This window comes from Prionailurus bengalensis, chromosome F2, assembly GCF_016509475.1.
Source record: "Prionailurus bengalensis isolate Pbe53 chromosome F2, Fcat_Pben_1.1_paternal_pri, whole genome shotgun sequence".
NCBI lineage: Eukaryota > Metazoa > Chordata > Mammalia > Carnivora > Felidae > Prionailurus > Prionailurus bengalensis.
The window spans coordinates 10,332,570-10,350,135 of NC_057353.1; the positions used below are offsets into that span (position 1 = coordinate 10,332,570).

The 17,566-nt window shown below is 42.9% G+C and overlaps 1 protein-coding gene across 2 annotated transcripts in view; it reads right to left on the reverse strand.

Moving 5' to 3' along the window:
• Positions 1-17,566, reverse strand: part of TOX (thymocyte selection associated high mobility group box) — a 308,626-nt gene that overhangs the window by 15,577 nt on the left and 275,483 nt on the right. For both annotated transcript variants that reach the window (XM_043601128.1, XM_043601129.1), the window contains one exon: positions 6,909-6,989. In XM_043601128.1, coding sequence (XP_043457063.1) covers positions 6,909-6,989 — 81 coding nt within the window. The remainder of the gene's footprint in view (positions 1-6,908; positions 6,990-17,566) is intronic.

A 17,566-nucleotide genomic window follows, 5' to 3' on the forward strand; every position in this document is an offset into this window, starting at 1 on the left:
CAGCTAATCGTCACTCGAAGCCCCGTCTGTGGGTTAGATCTGGGTGATGTTTGGGGAAAAGAATGAGGTGTGAAAACAATGTGACAAGATTGATTTTCTAACGTGGCTCATACACTTTTCTTGACTGCAGTTCTCAAAGACCAGTTTCAAAAATCTTTTGAATTCTGGGAGCAATAATAAAAGAAGTTTGTAGCCTCCCAAAGTGACTACTTTGAATGCAACACTCATTTTGGGAATATAAATTCTGGTCTAGGTGGTAAAATGAAACCAGTTCCATTGCTTTAAAGTTAGACATTATTTTCAACATAATAATTTAGACCCAGGTCTAGGAATTCCCAAGTCTATGGAAAATCTATATACCCTTAAGCTTTACTTAATGGCCCAACTCAAAATGACCTTAAATGGCATGTTCAAACCAGGGAGCTCTAGCCTTCATAATCGTATATATTATTGGTCGTCAGACTATTAGTCTCCCCTGACTAACAGCTCATAAAGACCATTTCAATTAGGAAAGCTGGGTAGATGGGCTTTTAAAATATCTCCATCATTTCTTGTATTTATAAAAGGATGTCTCCATGAAGCAAATTTTTCTTATTTTAAGGTCACTTTTAAAATTCCCTTATGGACGGGCGCCTGGGCGACTCAGCCAGCTAAGCGTCCGACTTCAGCTCGGGTCATAATCTCACAGCTTATGAGTTCAAGGCCCGCGTCAGGCTCTGTGCTGACAGCTCAGAGCCTGGAGCCTATGTCACATTCTGTGTCTCCCTTTCTCTCTGCCCTCCCCCACGCGCACTCTGCCTTTCTCTCTCTCTCTCTCAAAAAGAAAAATTAAAATTCCTTTATGTCAAAGCAGCCTTGCAGACAAACTGAAAATCTGATGCAGCTGAATTTTCTATCACACACAAACTCTGCACACCTACCAATACATGGAAAATAAAATTGACAATAATAATAATAATAATAATAATAATGAATGGCTGGTATTTATTCAGCGCTTCTTGTGTTCAGGCTCCTGAATCATGGCATTTATACAGTGTTTCTATATAAACAGGGAAGCCCTGTGATGTAGGTCCTGCTGTCTGTCTTCTCCGCTTAGCAGGTGAGTAAATTGAGAAGTAGACGAGCAACGTGCATGAAGATCTGAAGTCAGAAGTGGGAAGCCTGGAATCTGAACCCACACCTGCTTGCGCCCAGGCCTTGTGGACTTTGCTGCCCTCTGAGGACCGCCCTCTCTCTCCGTGTGAGGCTGGAGGCACTTTAAAGAACCCCGAATAGATCTTCCGCGATGCCCCATGCCTTAGAGCTCTCCTCCCATCCTCATTTATAAACCTTTGCTTCGTGCCTCTAAAAGAAATTATGTGCCCAGCCCGTTCAAGAGTTTAGTAAGGCCTTGCTCAGATCGAATTCCTCCAGTCTGAAACGCTGTCTGCTTCCCGTTCTAGAGTCACAGAAAACGGGGGCACAGGTAATCAGAGTCCTGGGTCTGATGCCCGTCCTGGGCTTGGACAGGCCTGCGTCTTTGTTTCTCAGGCTTAGGAATTTCCAATGCTCTCTTCTCAGCTACTGCCTTCTGCCCCTTTACCTTCCAGTCACGTTTATGACTTTTTCGTCTGAAATGTCTTCAGGTTCCCCTCCTTCAAATTATAGAGCCCCAAATGGCATAAGTTATTCCAGGGTCTGACCGGTGTCGTTTTTGCAACACTCTGCGCTCCCGTTCACGCCTTCGATCCCAGGGTTCTTGCGCGGCAGAGTCGCCCCCGGCTGGGTCCGCCACCGGTCCATGGGACCAGGTGAAGCAGGTGCAGGGACAGCTGGAAAAGCCTGATATGGAGCGAAGCTTCCCAAACACTCTGTGGGCCCCAGATTCCCCTGAGGGTCTCTGGCCAGTCCCTGGGGTGCGGGTTAGGGGGTGGAGGGGTGGGAGTTGGCAGGCTTTTAAACCTTGTACCGCCAGCGCACCTCAGTTAAGTCATTGCAGCTTTACTCTCAGCTGTCTACTACGTAAGAGCCGGCATACAGTTTTCTTGGGGGATGACAAGAGGTTGTAGTTGTAGAGGCACAAATATTTGACAGTCACTCAGGAAAGAAAAAGCCTAGAAGCCTTCGAACGAGACGGCGAAGCCATCGAGGACGGTCTGCCCCTGCCAGCCTCTCGTCTCCGTGGGCGGATCATTTAATCTCTCTGCCTAGAGACCATCTAGAAAATGGGCTAAATATTATCTTGTAGGTTGTTAGGAGAAGGATGAGTAGGAACACCTGGAAAATGCCTGGCCTCATATGTGACACACAGAAGCGACTCGACAGCAAGACGCCTTTTGTATTTGTGTTATGATTGGAAAAGATTCCGTATCTTGCTGACGACGTGTCCGTGTTATCGTTCTGAAGTATGAAGGCTAGAATATTTATTTACTATGACTGAGTGTTTTTATTTTTGGTAGATGTCAGTTTTATTCAGGCCCAGAGTCATGATAATTAATATGCCGGATTGGAAGGTATATAGTATATTTAAGCTGGAGCATAGTAATTGGGAGGAACGTTGCGCATCCTAGGACTCCGTTTTCATAGGTGGAGCCAGTGTTAACTGGCTGTTTCTATTTTTGATTATGTTCCATAAGAAGCAGCTAACTTTAGAATACAGTCTTCAAGCTTTTCAAGTACGGGGACACATTTCACTTTGATCTGTGTTCATCTTTGTGCTCTCAGCACCAAGGCTTGTGCCTGACGTGGAGCAGGTCTTGTGCGGCCCTGGCTGGCCCTTTGACTTTGGCTGCAAAGTAGCAAGGGCAAGAGCTATTGGTCGAGGGGAGCGAAACCCTATCTGGTGAAGTGAGTGTGTTGCAGTGAGAACACGAACCAAAATGCGTAGCTAGGGAGGGGTTAATAAAACTTGCCCACGAGAACATAGACAATAAACACGATGCTGTGGTTGATGTAGTTCGTCCTTGACAACAATGACGTTAGAAGTGAGGAGGTCAACGCTGTGCCATGACTCGTGGGGAAGGAGGTGGTTTAAGGGAGCAGGTCAAGCATATACTGCTGGGCCCAGAGCAGGGACTGAGGACGGTAAAGGTCAACTCTGGGCTTGGGCAACTTGTTGCCTACATGATACTTTTCCTCTTTAGTGAAATGTTTCCGGTCGAGCATCCTTTGAGGGATAAGGTATGGGGGTTGAGAGAACGCATGAAGTGATGTTTTAAAACTCTAAATCTGATTGCCCGTCCTCTACGGACGCCCCTTCGGTGGCTTCCTTCCGTACTGAGAATAAAATCTAGCTCCTTTCAGTGTTCTGCAAGGTCTCCGTGATTCAGCCCCTGTCTGTCTTCCTGGCTTCACCTCAAACCGTGCTTCCTCTCTTCATTCAGCTCCAGCCACGCTGACCTCTGACTTCAATTCAAAGAGACATTTCTCTCCCGGGAGGCTTTGGGCTTGCTGTCCTGAGGCCTGGTGGGCTTTCCCTCACGCTCTCTCTGTCTTGCAAGTCCCTGGTCTTCCTTTAGCTCTGCAAGGTTCCCTCTTCAAAGAGGGCTTTGTAGACCACCCTATCCAGTCCCTTCCTTTATTTCCTTCCGAATGCTTAGATTCTCCAAGATCTTGGTCATTCACTAGTTTACATTTTCGCTATTGGTCTCCCGGACAAAAGGTAAAAGCTTCTTAAGTTCAGGGGATATATCTGCCTACTCTCTACTGCGCCCTCGGAGCCTGGCACGGTGCTCGGCCCTGACCACATGCCCAGGGAAATTTGCCAAATGAATACATGAATGAGGGAGTGGGGACAAACAGAGCTCGGCTGGTGCACTGTGGTTACTTGGAATTGTGACTATTATTATCATGTAGCCTTTTACGATTGTACCTTTAGATCTTTCAGAATAGGGAAATCATTTATAATATGTAAAAAAATTGTAACACTGAAAAAGTGTACCCGTGCATACGAATGGCTATTATTTTCCTTGTCACCACTTAAAATGGAAAAGAAATGGTTTTTTACGTGTCTGTGTACAATGGGAAGGTAGGTTGGTAAATTTCCCGTACGCGCCTGCACGGTTACATTGCAAATATCCACTCACGTGTAACATCAGAGAGCCATTCCTTCTAACCTGGAGAGGGTATTTGTAATTTTCCTGCGATTTGTATACACACAATAGATAGTGGTACATAAACAGACATTCAACCGCTCCAGCAAAATTCCTACCGCCAAAGAGAAAACACACACACACACACAGACACAAAAACGTCACAGTAAGCTGTAAAAAAAAGTGCTTGGTTTTTTTAAATGTAGAAATGGCAATTCGCAGCGTTTATATAAATTGCCGTATACTGAGGGTTGCAGCTCTGAGAATGAACAGTAGGAAAAGTTGCAGTGATGAGCAAATCTGAGGACACTTGTTTTGAAAGTAAAGGCTTACTCAGTATTATGGCATTCTGGCAATCTGCATAACATTAACCAGAGCGCTTTGTATTGGGATTGAGACTTTATGTATTGATTTTCTCCTATGTAAGATGCTCTGACTAGAATTCTATTTAACATCCTCAAAAAGAAACTTAACTTAGGTGAAATAAGGAGAATTCATTTTTTTCAAAGTCCCTCTTACGTGTGGGGCATATTAATCTAAATAATATCAACATGACTATTTCATCCAATGGCTGGATGGATCCACTAATTTGTAACTTCTCTTTTTTCGCTATTGGATCTAATATTTTGTACCTCATTTTTTGGCTATAATTTCACGCACATTCTGTGAATCTATAAATATACAGAAGTGGGAGATGGAATCAGCAGAAAATATAAATATCTTCAAAAGGAGTGAGATAAACTAGGAAGTATGAGATCCATAGTGAGAGAGTACAGGAGAGCTGGAAATTTTAAGGTTAAATAACAAATAGTTCACTTTTCCAAAGAAGACATCCAGATGGCCAACAGACACATGAAATGATGCTCAACGTCACTCCTCGTCAGGGAAGTACAAATCAAAACCACACTGAGATACCACCTCACGCCAGTCAGAGTGGCTAAAATGAACAAATCAGGAGACTAGAGATGCTGGCGAGGATGTGGAGACACGGGAACCCTCTTGCACTGTTGGTGGGAATGCAAACTGGTGCAGCCGCTCGGGAAAACAGTGTGGACGTTCCTCAAACAATTAAAAATAGATCTACCTATGACTCAGCAATAGCACTGGTAGGAATTTACCCAAGGGATCCGGGAGTGCTGATGCACAGGGGCACTTGTACCCAGTGTTTATAGCAGCACTTTCAACAAGAGCCACATTATGGAAGAGCCACATTCATCAGCTGATGAATGGATAAAGAAGATGTGGTTTATATACACAACGGAATACTACTTGGCAACGAGAAAGAATGAAATCTGGCCATTTGCAGCAATGTGGATGGAACTGGAGGGTATTATGCTAAGTGAAATAAGTCAGTCAGAGAAAGACAGATACCATATGTTTTCACCCCTATGTGGATCCTGAGAAACTTACCAGAAGACCAGGGGGGAGGAGAAAGGGGGAAAAAAGTTAGAGAGGGAGGGAGGCAAACCATAAGAGACTCTTAAATACACTGAGGGTTGTATTGAGGGTTGATGGGGGTGGGGGAGAGGGGAAAATGGGTGATGGGCATTGAGGAGGGCACTTGTTGGGATGAGCACTGGGTGTTGTATGGAAGCCAATTTGACAATAAATTATATTTAAAAAAACCCAAAAAGCAAGAAACAAGCACCCCCCCCCCAAATAGTTGAGCTTTCCCACAATGTCATACCTTTAGAATGTGAAAAACAGAGTTGCCTTAGAACAAGAGTGGAATGAAATTTCTTACGCATTTGTTTTTTGCATTCTCTTTTGTTTTCTGCATCAGTGTATTCAGTAGATATTTTCCCTGATGAAAAACTAATTTATACAATTGCTTTAGAGTTGTGGGAAGGGGGTGGATACTTGTGGATGAAAGAGAGTTTTTGTAGGTGAATGGAAGGAAGGCCGGAGCCCCAAGCCACACTGCGCCAAGTAAGAGTCAAATTTGGACTTGCTATGACATCCCGTCCAGTGCTTACAGATTCAGTCCCGTCTCTCTGAGGTGACCTGCCTGAGAAGTCTATGAGACAAAACACATCTTTGATAATCGGAGACCAAAGAGACTCAATCCTTGAGTATTTGTAACAGAAAGGACCAGTATTTAAGATATTCTGAGGCATACATTTTTTTAAGTGGCATTTTCATTTTCAAATGAAATGCTGTGGTTCATTTATGTATTTCTTTAGCAAGCTAACATCCTAATGATACTGTAATGAGGCTAGAATTTAAGTCAGTTGGCATCTCCTCAGCTAAGGCCAATGGGATGGGGTGTGGGGGAGAGGGCAATTTCAGGGGGGGATGTGGAGAAATACAAAGTTGGCTCAGGATTAAGAGTGTGCTGTGGGGCGCCTGGGTGGCTCAGTCGGTTAAGCGTCTGACTCTTGGTTTCCACTCAGGTCATGATCTCACGATTCGTGGGTTCCGGCCCCACATCGGGCTCTGTGCTGACAGCGCGGAGCCTGCTTGGGATTCTCCCTCTCCCTCTCTCTGCCCGTCCCCAGCTCGCACTCCCTCCCTCTCTCAAAGGAAATAAATAAACTTAAAAAAAAAAAAAGACTGCGCTAAAAAAAAAGAAAGACTGTGCTGTGACTAACGCACAGAGCCAATGGTCAGCAAGTGGACAAGATTTCACAAAAGTCCCAGAGGATGCCACTCTGGTCTTCCTTCAGGTATGAACAAATATTTCCCCCACAGATAGCTTTGCTGAGGATTTACTTTTTCTTTTTCCACAAAGACGATAGCGCCGGAATGCTAAAGTGATCTTTTATGCTTTTAAATGACCATCATAGGCTGCAGTCAGATGGCCACACTCCATCACAGTACCGCACAATCGCGTGTTACCTTGGATACGAGGCTGGCTCTGTAGGCTGCTAGTTGCTTCAGGTACTCCTTCTTAGCAGCCTCGGTTTTCTTTTTATAGACCTGTAACAACAACAAAGAGTCTTAAATTAGAAAGTGCATCTGCTTTTGTTTCCAGAGAACTACAATGCAGAATGATAATTGCACGCACACACATACACACAATTACATAATCGTATATGTCTCCCCAAAGATTATGTTTTCTTACTGGAGCAGATTTCTAAGAAGTATGGCAATAGGCTAGATAAGCAGAAGATTAAGAGTAAAATTTTCCATCTACATTAAGCGTATGAAAGGATTTATCTGGGTTACTTTGAGAGTGGAGGTAGTTGGCTTAGAAAGATGCTATTGATGAAGGTTCCCAGGGAAACCACAAGCGAGTAAAGAAGCCATTCATATTTGTATAATGGGCAGATAATTCTACAGTGCATTAAAATCTTGGTATAGACGGTCCATGCTAAATATAAAAACAAGGACGGACTTCAAAGATGACCGATTCTGTTCAAAAAGTAAATCAAAGGAACAGTTACAAAGTTTGCAGGTTCATCACTATTTTAACAGTTAGAGCCTTGAAGTTCCATTTTCAAAGACTCAGGAGTCAGCTGCGGCAGTCAAAGACACGTTTGGGAGTAGACTGGGGACCCCGAGTGGCCGAGGACGGCACGCCATGCCATGCCGCGCAGCCTGCTCTGGTCCTGCCCTTTCCAACGAAGACACTGGATGACAAGGATCTGTGCACCCCTCACGGTGAGAAGGTAAAAATGTTCTGAAATGCATTTCATTTTACAGAAGCTTTTCAGTTTTCAGAGGGAATCATCTTGAAAATAAAAGCAAAATCGTCCCAAATTGAGCCAAAGTACTGAAAAATGACTTGCTGGTATGCTAAAGGTCACATCGCTAAGTTAAACAGAAAGGAGTCATTAGAGTCGAAAATGAAAGATTAGCAAAGTGAACACGCATGGTTGTCGGCTACCATTAAGTTGATCCTTTCAAGGCTTTAGAATCTGTTTTTGGCAACCTTTTGCAATCAGCCTTAAAGAATAAAATATTTTTCACCATTTACTGTGTAAATGGAAATGTATTTTCATCAATACAACTATTTTAAATTTCCCACATCTTGAATTTCACAGCGGGGAATGAGGCTTGGCTAATATTTTGTAATGGCGAGCTCAAAAACAGACACAGATCAGGACTGAAAAGTGGCTTTAGAATTAGTCAGCGTAGTTAAATATAAATGATGTCTAAAGACGAAATACCTGCCCATGTTGGCAGCGGAGGTCAATTTATGGTTTCTAATGCCAAAGGTGGTTTGCTGAGCCCAGTCCCTGACTGTGAAATTCAAGATCTGAGAAATATTATTTGCTCATGAATATATTAATTAAAGCAGAACATTTAAGGTGAACAAATGACTAACTTTGTCAACCAAATTATAAAAGACCCTATGAAATGAAGGTGCTAATTGTTTTTCAGTTGGGAGGTCTTCAGCCTCGACTTCTGTATTTTGGTATAATAAAAGGCAATCATGATAAGGCAATTATGAATCCGTACAATATCATCATATAATCCTTGTGCCATCTTTACTAAATACAAAACCAAAGAAACGCAAAAGAAGTTTGTTAGTAAAAAGCCAATACATTCCTTGGTTCAAGTACAAGAGGATTGGGAATTCACTAAGCTAATTATTGGAAGTCAAATTCAGATTCTCTTTTGAAAATTCGCACGTCAAAGCAAATAAATGCCGGCATGCAACAAATGCCATTGAATAGTACGGTATGTGTATATTATACATCTCGGTTCAGCCACCGTCAGTCAGAGACACAGAGCTCTCCTGCTTTTTATTGATTTATTTTTTTCTTGAGAGACAGATTTCTGTTTATAGTTTTCCCTTCAACCTCTGCTCCAAGACATGATTTATAATTCGTGATCTTCAACTGACACTGTTTACATTTGCTGTTAATACCTTAAAGCTGTTTGGAGAGGGTTTTGTCCCCACATAGACAGAGATGCTATTCAGGGCTCTGAAGCAAATATTTAGTAAATATGTCTTCGATGGTAATATCCACTTGTATACCCAAAACATTTCCATCATGTTTTCATTAACACGCTACTCCAAGTGACCCCCAGTCAGCTAACGAGGATTCGCTGAACTCCTAAAGGCGAACACAACATCCTTTGGCCCATAGCGTTGACCGAAGCATCATTTTCTAAGTATCAGTAGATACGATGGTGTTGTCAGAAGGCCTGATTATAGCATCTATCATCTTTCTTGCATTTGGTTTCTACTGAAACAGCAAGTGTTACTCCAGTGCCGACCCTTTGCTGGGCTCCCGGGAGTCAACCTCACACAAAGTGTTAACTTTCCTGAAATTTGTTGATTAACAACCAATGGAGAAAGGTGGCTAACTCAGTATGTTTGGGGCTGCATATGTGCCCCCTGGTTTCACTCTGGGATCGCTGTTGTTACAGGATACCTGACTAGCGTGCAGAGCACCCTGTTTTCTAGAAATGGCTCCCTATTGCCTATTGATGATTGGCTATGTGGGATCATCGCAACAGTGGCCAGATAGCACTTTAGAAAAGAGTAAACTCATCACGTCATATTACGTGGATTGATCGGTCTGCTCTTTCCTGCATAGCTGCAGATGTTCAGAAGGAGGATTCAAAGGGTGGTCATTTCAAGAGGTCTGTTTCTGTAGTTGCGGTTAAAGGGGAGTGGCCCAGAGTGAAATTAAAATCTGACGTGGTTTCCCTGACAGTAATTTAGAACCTTCACCTTTGAGAACTACCTAATGGCTCCATTATTATATAACCTGTATGTCTTACTGATGCTACCTTCTAAACTTGCACATGGATGCTTTCTGAATTCTAGATTTGACGGATACGTCCGAAGAAAGGCCTTCGATGTGTGAGAGAATGATGAAACCGTGTAAGAATTCCTCGTACAGGTGAAGTGGGAAACTCTTCCTTTAGAACAGTTATTTAAAACTCCCCAGTAAAAAGTTCCTCAAAAATGTTTCAAAGCCTCTATTCATGGATGCAGAAAGTCTCCTACTTGCAGAGGCCGAAGATGATGCTGACTGCACTTGGCAATGAACAAGCCTTGCAGGGATCAAACCATCTAACCTAGGAAGATGGGTCTGATTTATGTCAAAGTCAAGTCTGGGAAAGAAACAGTTTCTCTCTCCCTTTCTCTCAGGGAAAGACAAATATTTTAAAGATATGTGGTTCACACAGTAAATATTAGTACTCGGGTGAGCTACAAAATGGCTTCCAAATGGTCGACAGCTGTTTGAAATAAAGTGCAAAGTTGGCCAGATGAGGATTTAAAAATCATAATACATCATTTATCATTTTCCCCAGCTCATCCAAACACTTTTGAATCCATCCTGTCCTAACTTAGTTATAGGCTGTGGTTTGTTATTCTAAGAGAGCTACCATATCCTATCTAAGGACTGCATCTTAGTGGTTAAACTAAAACATAAATGATGGCTAATCTAAAGCATACGTAGATAGACGTCAAATAGCATCTCTGGAGAACCCAAACTCTGTTCATATAATCTAGTGATTCACGGGTTCATTTTTGAAATGCACTAAATACCAACATCAACACATGTTTTTATAGGCTGTTAATCCCTAATTAAAATCAGCAGTTCAGTATCAGTGAAAATGATAAACTCAAATAGGAAAAAAGTCTAGTATAATCTGTCCTTTTCCTTTTTTACTTTCTGTTCCTTTCCCAAACAATCCATCTAACTCATAGAAAAAAAGGAAAATCTAAATACCGTTTAATTCCTTCTTCCTTCCTTCTTTTCTGCTCTGGCCCTTCGTTAATCTCCATAGTCATAGTTTATTTCAACCAAGCCTTTACAGTAATAATGAGAGAAAAATGTATAATTCTTCCAATTCTGTATTCTATTCAAACACTACAAAAAAAAAACCCTAAAGGCATTTTTCTTTTTGGTTGACTTCAAATGTAGGGTTATTTTTCTTTTTTGTCCCCACTACCAGTCCATATTTATAGAAAATGCTTAGAAGTACAGTTGTGTATAAGAAATAGTAATTTAATCACAATTCCCTGTTGTATCCTTTAGAGATTAACGTTTTCAGCTTCTTTCAATACTGGTATTATTTAAGACAGAGCAAGTGCATCTGTATTTTATATAGAACTTAGTACTTACATGTGGTTAAATTTCCATCACGTGTCACTTGCTCAGCGTTTTCTTAAGCATTCCGGAACTCAAAGAAATTTATAAAGCAGTATTCAAGGGAACGAAAACATCATACAATGTGACAAAAGTCTTACTATCAATTCTTTGGCTGACCATCTGATCCATCTAAATGGTCTACACAACAACGTGTACAGAATGGTAGGCAAGCTCTTTTCTGAAAACAATGACTCCACAATATACGTGTTGATTTACCAAATGAGGATGGTTGGGGCAAGCAGGATGTCAGTCAGTTACACTTAACGATTCGTTGAGGGCCTACTACGTGCCGGCTGTGACGCGAGGCACAGAAGCTACGGAATCAAAAAAGGCATTAAAAACATGCCTCTACTGTCTGCATTTCGTGTGTGGGTCAGGCTGTCTGTAAATTTAGAGTCTTTAATTCTTTTTTAAAATTTTTTTTTTTTTTCAACGTTTATTTATTTTTGGGATAGAGAGAGACAGAGCATGAACGGGGGAGGGGCAGAGACACAGGGAGACACAGAATCGGAAACAGGCTCCAGGCTCTGAGCCATCAGCCCAGAGCCTGACGCGGGGCTCGAACTCACAGAGCGCGAGATCGTGACCTGGCTGAAGTCGGACGCTCAACCGACTGCGCCACCCAGGCGCCCCTAGAGTCTTTAATTCTTTTGACAGGAAGGTTGCAGTGGTATTATTACTCTCATTCTACAGATAAGAAAACACAGACTGCAATGGATAGTTCTTTTACCCAATATCCTTCGACAAATCTAGCAAAACCATGAGGTGAACCAAACTGACCCAGTATCAAAGATCCACCTTTGTTTCCTCAGTGGCTCCTCCTAGCTGCCGGGGAACTCCCCTCGATGAGTCAGACACCCCACTGTACTGTCTACAGCTGAAGCCCCAGCACACAGGGCCTTGCTTGGGACATCTACTATGTGCCCAGGAAACATTTGCGACCGAGTGTAGACCCTCTGGTTCCTGATCTCTCCTTTTGTGAGTGTAAGCACGAGTGCTCGTGATAAAGTACCGAATTACATCTTCTACACTGAAATGCACATCAGTGGAAACAGAGGATTTGATATACAGATATGTCACCCGACCACTTCAAGTATTTTCACCAATAACACATAAAGCACAACCAGCTCGAATGAGTATTTTGCTCAAGTTCTCTCTCCATCAGTGCCGTGGAAACTTTCAAGTGCGCTGCGCTTCCACTGTGTATGAGCAAAGGATGTTTCTACATCTGTACTACGTATATTCATGCCTGCGTGCAATAATCCCGTTATGTACTGACAGTTATATGTGTGTGTGTATATATATATATATATATATATACACACACACACACACATATGTACCTGCATTTTGTTTATTTATTTATTTATTTTTTAAACGTTTTTTATTTATTTTTTTGGGACAGAGAGAGACAGAGCATGAACGGGGGAGGGGCAGAGAGAGAGGGAGACACAGAATCGGAAACAGGCTCCAGGCTCTGAGCCATCAGCCCAGAGCTCGACACGGGGCTCGAACTCACGGACCGCGAGATCGTGACCTGGCTGAAGTCGCATCTGACTGCGCCACCCAGGCGCCCCTATCCCTGCATTTTAGAAGCAAAACATGCTCATCATTTCATCTCAAAATTTTAATTGCTCAGTGTCACATTCTCACGAATTAAAATGTTCTTATATTCTACAGTTTATAAACGAACGATTGTTTCACGTATCTTGTACTCCTAGTTGAAAAAAAAAAGGCCAAGTGCATTAGCGTTTATAAGGAAGTGGCTGAGATAAACACACGTGTGCATGTTACAGCGCCGCAGGATTTTAGTTAACCTTAAGTGGTGTTGACGCAAAATCCAAATTTTACTGCAAGATAAGGGGGAGAAAACCCCGGCAGCATTTATGTAGTGGGTGTTGGAGCACCAACGAGGAGTAAATGATTTGATTCCATGGGCTCAGAGGATTTGTCAGCTGCCTCATAAGTATAATTCTGGCTCTTCATATCCCTGCTGCTTCTAATTTAGCAGGACAGGCTCATAATTGAAGCAAATTAACTATTTACACTTGCCGCTTCTACCAGGGGAAGAGGACACGGCAGCAGGAAAGAATGAGTAGGAAATTACATTCTTGCCACTTGTGTCAGATCTGCCCTTATATAAACACATTAACAGTAATTTCATGAGGCGTCAAACATAGGAATAAATACTGAGGGATAAAATAATGAGGTGTTGCTATTGAGCTGAACTGCTATGGCTAATATCCTTGGATATGAATTATGCATCCTGAAAGAAGGCATATGTTACAGTATTCCAACAGTTTCCCTGCAAGTGATATCTGCTCATTAGGTTCTGGATCTGGAGGTAAATCGACTCTCCTCTTCCATGCACGACGGGACCAACGTTTACAAAAATATACTCCCTGGGCACGGTGGGCTGTGGTTTCTCCGAACACACCAAACTCTGAACAGGCCTTCCACTCCATTTTTAGCATAACAGCATGTTTATTTAGCTCTCTGGCTGAAGCTTTAAAGCCATTTAATGTAATGTAAACAAGAACATTTTGTTTGTAATTTGCTAAATGTATTACAGCCCGCCTGTGTCTCCAATTAGGAACTTGAGGTTCATTTAGTAATTTACATCTGGTTCTGATTTAAGGTGACTTTCCTCTTCCACTTAAGAGCTGACTTTCTGTGGCTAAAAAGGACCCGAGAACCCTTTATCGTTCCTCGGACCAATCCCTCTTGCTTCAACGCTGGACAGCCTCCTTAATTTAGTAGGGCTTGGTTCGTTCTCTATTGTCACTGTGGACCCAGATCTTACAGTGCGGTGACCGGAATCAGAGAATTCAGAAATCACGGGGACAGATAAGAAATTTAGCTGAGACCTCCTAAAAAAGATGCCGAGGGCTGCTGAAACTCCAAGGAGCCTAATATACAGGGCGTGATATTGTTAAGTTATTATTTTTCATTCTCCGTAGGTTCCAGTCAGTGGAAGATAAGTAGCAAAGACCAGCATCACAGCAACACTTCTGCTTTATTTCCCTTTCTCCATCTGGTGCCTTCTGAACAACTTAGCATGCTTCCGAAATGGGCTCTCCATTGTCTTACGATTCATTAGCATTTAAAACCTCTGGTAGGAAATCGCAAACGCAATTCTGCTTCCATTCCGGGTCCAGCACCATCTTCCAAAGGATGAAAATGGAGAGATCTCGGATACGTGACGTTTGTTCAGTGGTGTTGGTGGGGATGATTCATAAGGGAGGTTTTGTGTTCCCGGAGGACTTTTGTCACTTCTTTCAGCTTCCTTTTGGTTCTTCTTCTTTGAGAGATTCCTCACAGAAACCAAAGTGCATATAGTTGCTCACTCACCATGGATTCTGAAAATAAAGATCCGCCCTTCTGCTGTGCTTTCTCATTCCCGCCCACCCTCCACAATGAGGAAGCATGTGACATAAACATACTGCGGCTCTATTAGTCATGTTCTCTCTGGCTGTCAAGAAAACATTCAATCGTAATCTCACTAATAGCTGTTTTTCCTTAAATATTGTAATTTTCTGAGCCCCTAATAAATCATCAATAATTTTGTCCATTTTTCCACAGTTTGTGTTTATATCTGTAGCTGTTCATAATTGTGGGCTATTATGACAACAGGATTTGTGAACAATTGTGGCACGTGAAATCCTAGCTTCCTACCCGAACCAGCTGCCTACACAATGCCAATAGCATCACGTGGGGCTCTTGCAACACGCCTAAATTTTGAAGTTTAATGGTCTGCCTCTAATCGGCTCCAGCAACATTCTTTTAAAAATACATAGCAGTGTGTGTGCTCCCAAATTTGAATATTAGATGAGTAAAAATACAATTAATTTAAGTTCGGAACGGAGATACTATGTGATGTTGGCACAGTGAGTCAACATAAAGGGAAAGAACAGGTGGTAATACACATAATATCACTTTGGGAGATGCCGCTGAAATTCTCTCAATGCCCAAATGTGCATTCGAGGCAGGCATGTTCGCTTTGCTGGCAATTCTTGCAAAGTGGGGGAGAAAAGCTGCCACATAGCAGCAGGGCAGTGGCCCGTCTGCTGCGATACGCTCCCTTTTGTAAGCACAGTGTCTGATTTCATTCATTTGACCCTCTCTCTGCTTGTGCCTGGGATGGGCTTGCATCCACTGGGCCTTACCAAACCATACTTTGTAGCAAACTCTTCAGCCTTCCTATCTTTAGTAAGCAAGATCAGCTTTTACGAGGAGGGGAAAAACTATGCTGAACCCCTGTTAGGTCAAAGGAGCATGGAGCCTGGGGACAAGCCATGTGAGTGACCCACGCTGCTCCCAGTACCTTGATTTGGTAATGGTGCTCAACTTCTTAAATATCAACTTAAAATTTTTTTTAATGCTTATTTTTGAGAGCAAGAGAGAGAGAGAGAGAGAGAGAGAGTGAGAGTGAGGGAGAGAGAGAGAGAGAGAGAGAGAGACCAGGGGAGGGGGAGAGAGAGAGGGAGACACAGAATCCAAAGCAGGCTCCAGGCTCCGAGCTGTCAGCACAGAGCCCGATGTGGGGCTCGAACCCACGAACCCCGAGATCATGACCTGAGCTGAAGTCGGACGCTTTACCGACTGAGCCACCCAGGCACCCCTTAACTTTTTTTTTTAATAAGATAAAAAGATGGGTATTTTTAACAAGGTATTTTCCAAAACAATCTTGGCATAGCTTTTTAACACCTGGATTCTGATTATGAAATTGCTTTCAAATATCCAATGAGTTATACAGGCCAACTGCTATGTAATTTCAGCCTTTATTTTTTATTTATTTAAAAAAAATTTTTTTTTAACGCTTACTTATTTTTGAGACAGAGAGAGACAGAGCATGAACAGGGGAGGAGCAGAGAGAAAAGGAGACACAGAATCCGAAACAGGCTCCAGGCTCCGAGCCGTCAGCACAGAGCCCGACGCGGGGCTCGAACTCACGGACCGCGAGATCATGGCCTGAGCCGAAGTCGGACGCTTAACCGACCGAGCCACCCAGGCGCCCCCAGCCTTTATTTGTAAAACAAATTCTTCCCCCAAACCCCGAATATTTCTGCTAAGAGAGAACCTAAAGGTGGACTCATTACAAGTCACTTATTACATGGCAAAGAAAACGCAAAAGAGAAAGCGGAAAAAGTATACGTGTCATCACACGTATACAATTATAAATCCTCAAATGTTACATCATAGCTGTGAGTCTATCCACATTAGAAAGGCTCAGCCCCGATTTGAAAGGCAGTATGGGAGAATGGGAGTAATTTTCCTTTTTAACATGACAGTTGAGAATAGAGAAGCTCATATTCTTTGGGCCTGTGAATGCTTTACATGGTCACACAAAAAGAATGTGGAATATTATCTTAATGTTCCCCTCTTGCTATAATAAAAATAAACGGCCTTATTATAATAGAATTAGTGGGAACAACCTGCAGCATTATATTTGCTGCCTTGAGGAACGACCCGATTTTCATCATATGAGCATTATTCTTTTCCACCGGAAACACGGGTATAGGCACTGACTTTTCACGGTGATAATGTGAAGGCCCAATCGTGGGCTAGGGAGGGTCTTTGTACCCCTTTGAAACCACTGGTCTTCAAATCACACGAGCTCTTGAGTTCCTTTAGTGAATGTGGGAAACAATTAGGAAAAGGTATCTGGGGTCAGGGAGAGAGATAAGAGGAGTCAGACGAGTGATGCACAGATGTTTCGTGGAGTAAAACTGTGGGCAAAGCCGAAGCTAGAGAAGCACATACGTGCCTCGGAACAACCCCCCCCCCCCCCCCCCCCCCCCCAGCTTCGTTGCTGAGTCTTGGGTAGAGAGAGGGCTGGGTCTTCAGGAGGGAATCACGTGTGTCCTCTGATGAATGAGACTTCCTGCAATCACTTTCTGAATGTCTCCTCTGGGAAATTTCATCTCACCAAGCAAAGGAGTTTATAGCATTGGAGCCTGGTACCTAGCTAAGAATACACACAGGGGTGATCAGAGTGGAGACAGGGGTACATCCCGTTGTGTGGCATCAGGGATGGCTCTGGGAGGCATTATGGTTACAAAATCCAGGCAGGAATGGGGTTGGGATTCCTGGTCTCATGTGCAGTTAGTTCCTCATTCAGCAATGCTCTACTGAGTGGAAGAATGAAGTCACTGCAGAATCCCACCAGTGAATGTCCAACATCAGCTGGGAACCATACCTCAGCTTTGGGAGGGTGGGAGCGAATTTATCTGTGATAGGCTAGAAATCAGCTCTAAAACCCCCAAACAACTGTATTAGGTGTTCAGCAGAATCACAGAATACATTGACCACCCTCTTAATAGTGAGATGGATGTTTTAAATGAGTGCACAATGTTCCAGTGGGGGTGTTTTCTGTCCCGGAAGATGAGTCTTGCAAGATAACAGTAACTATATGCACCAGCCAAGTAATCTTAG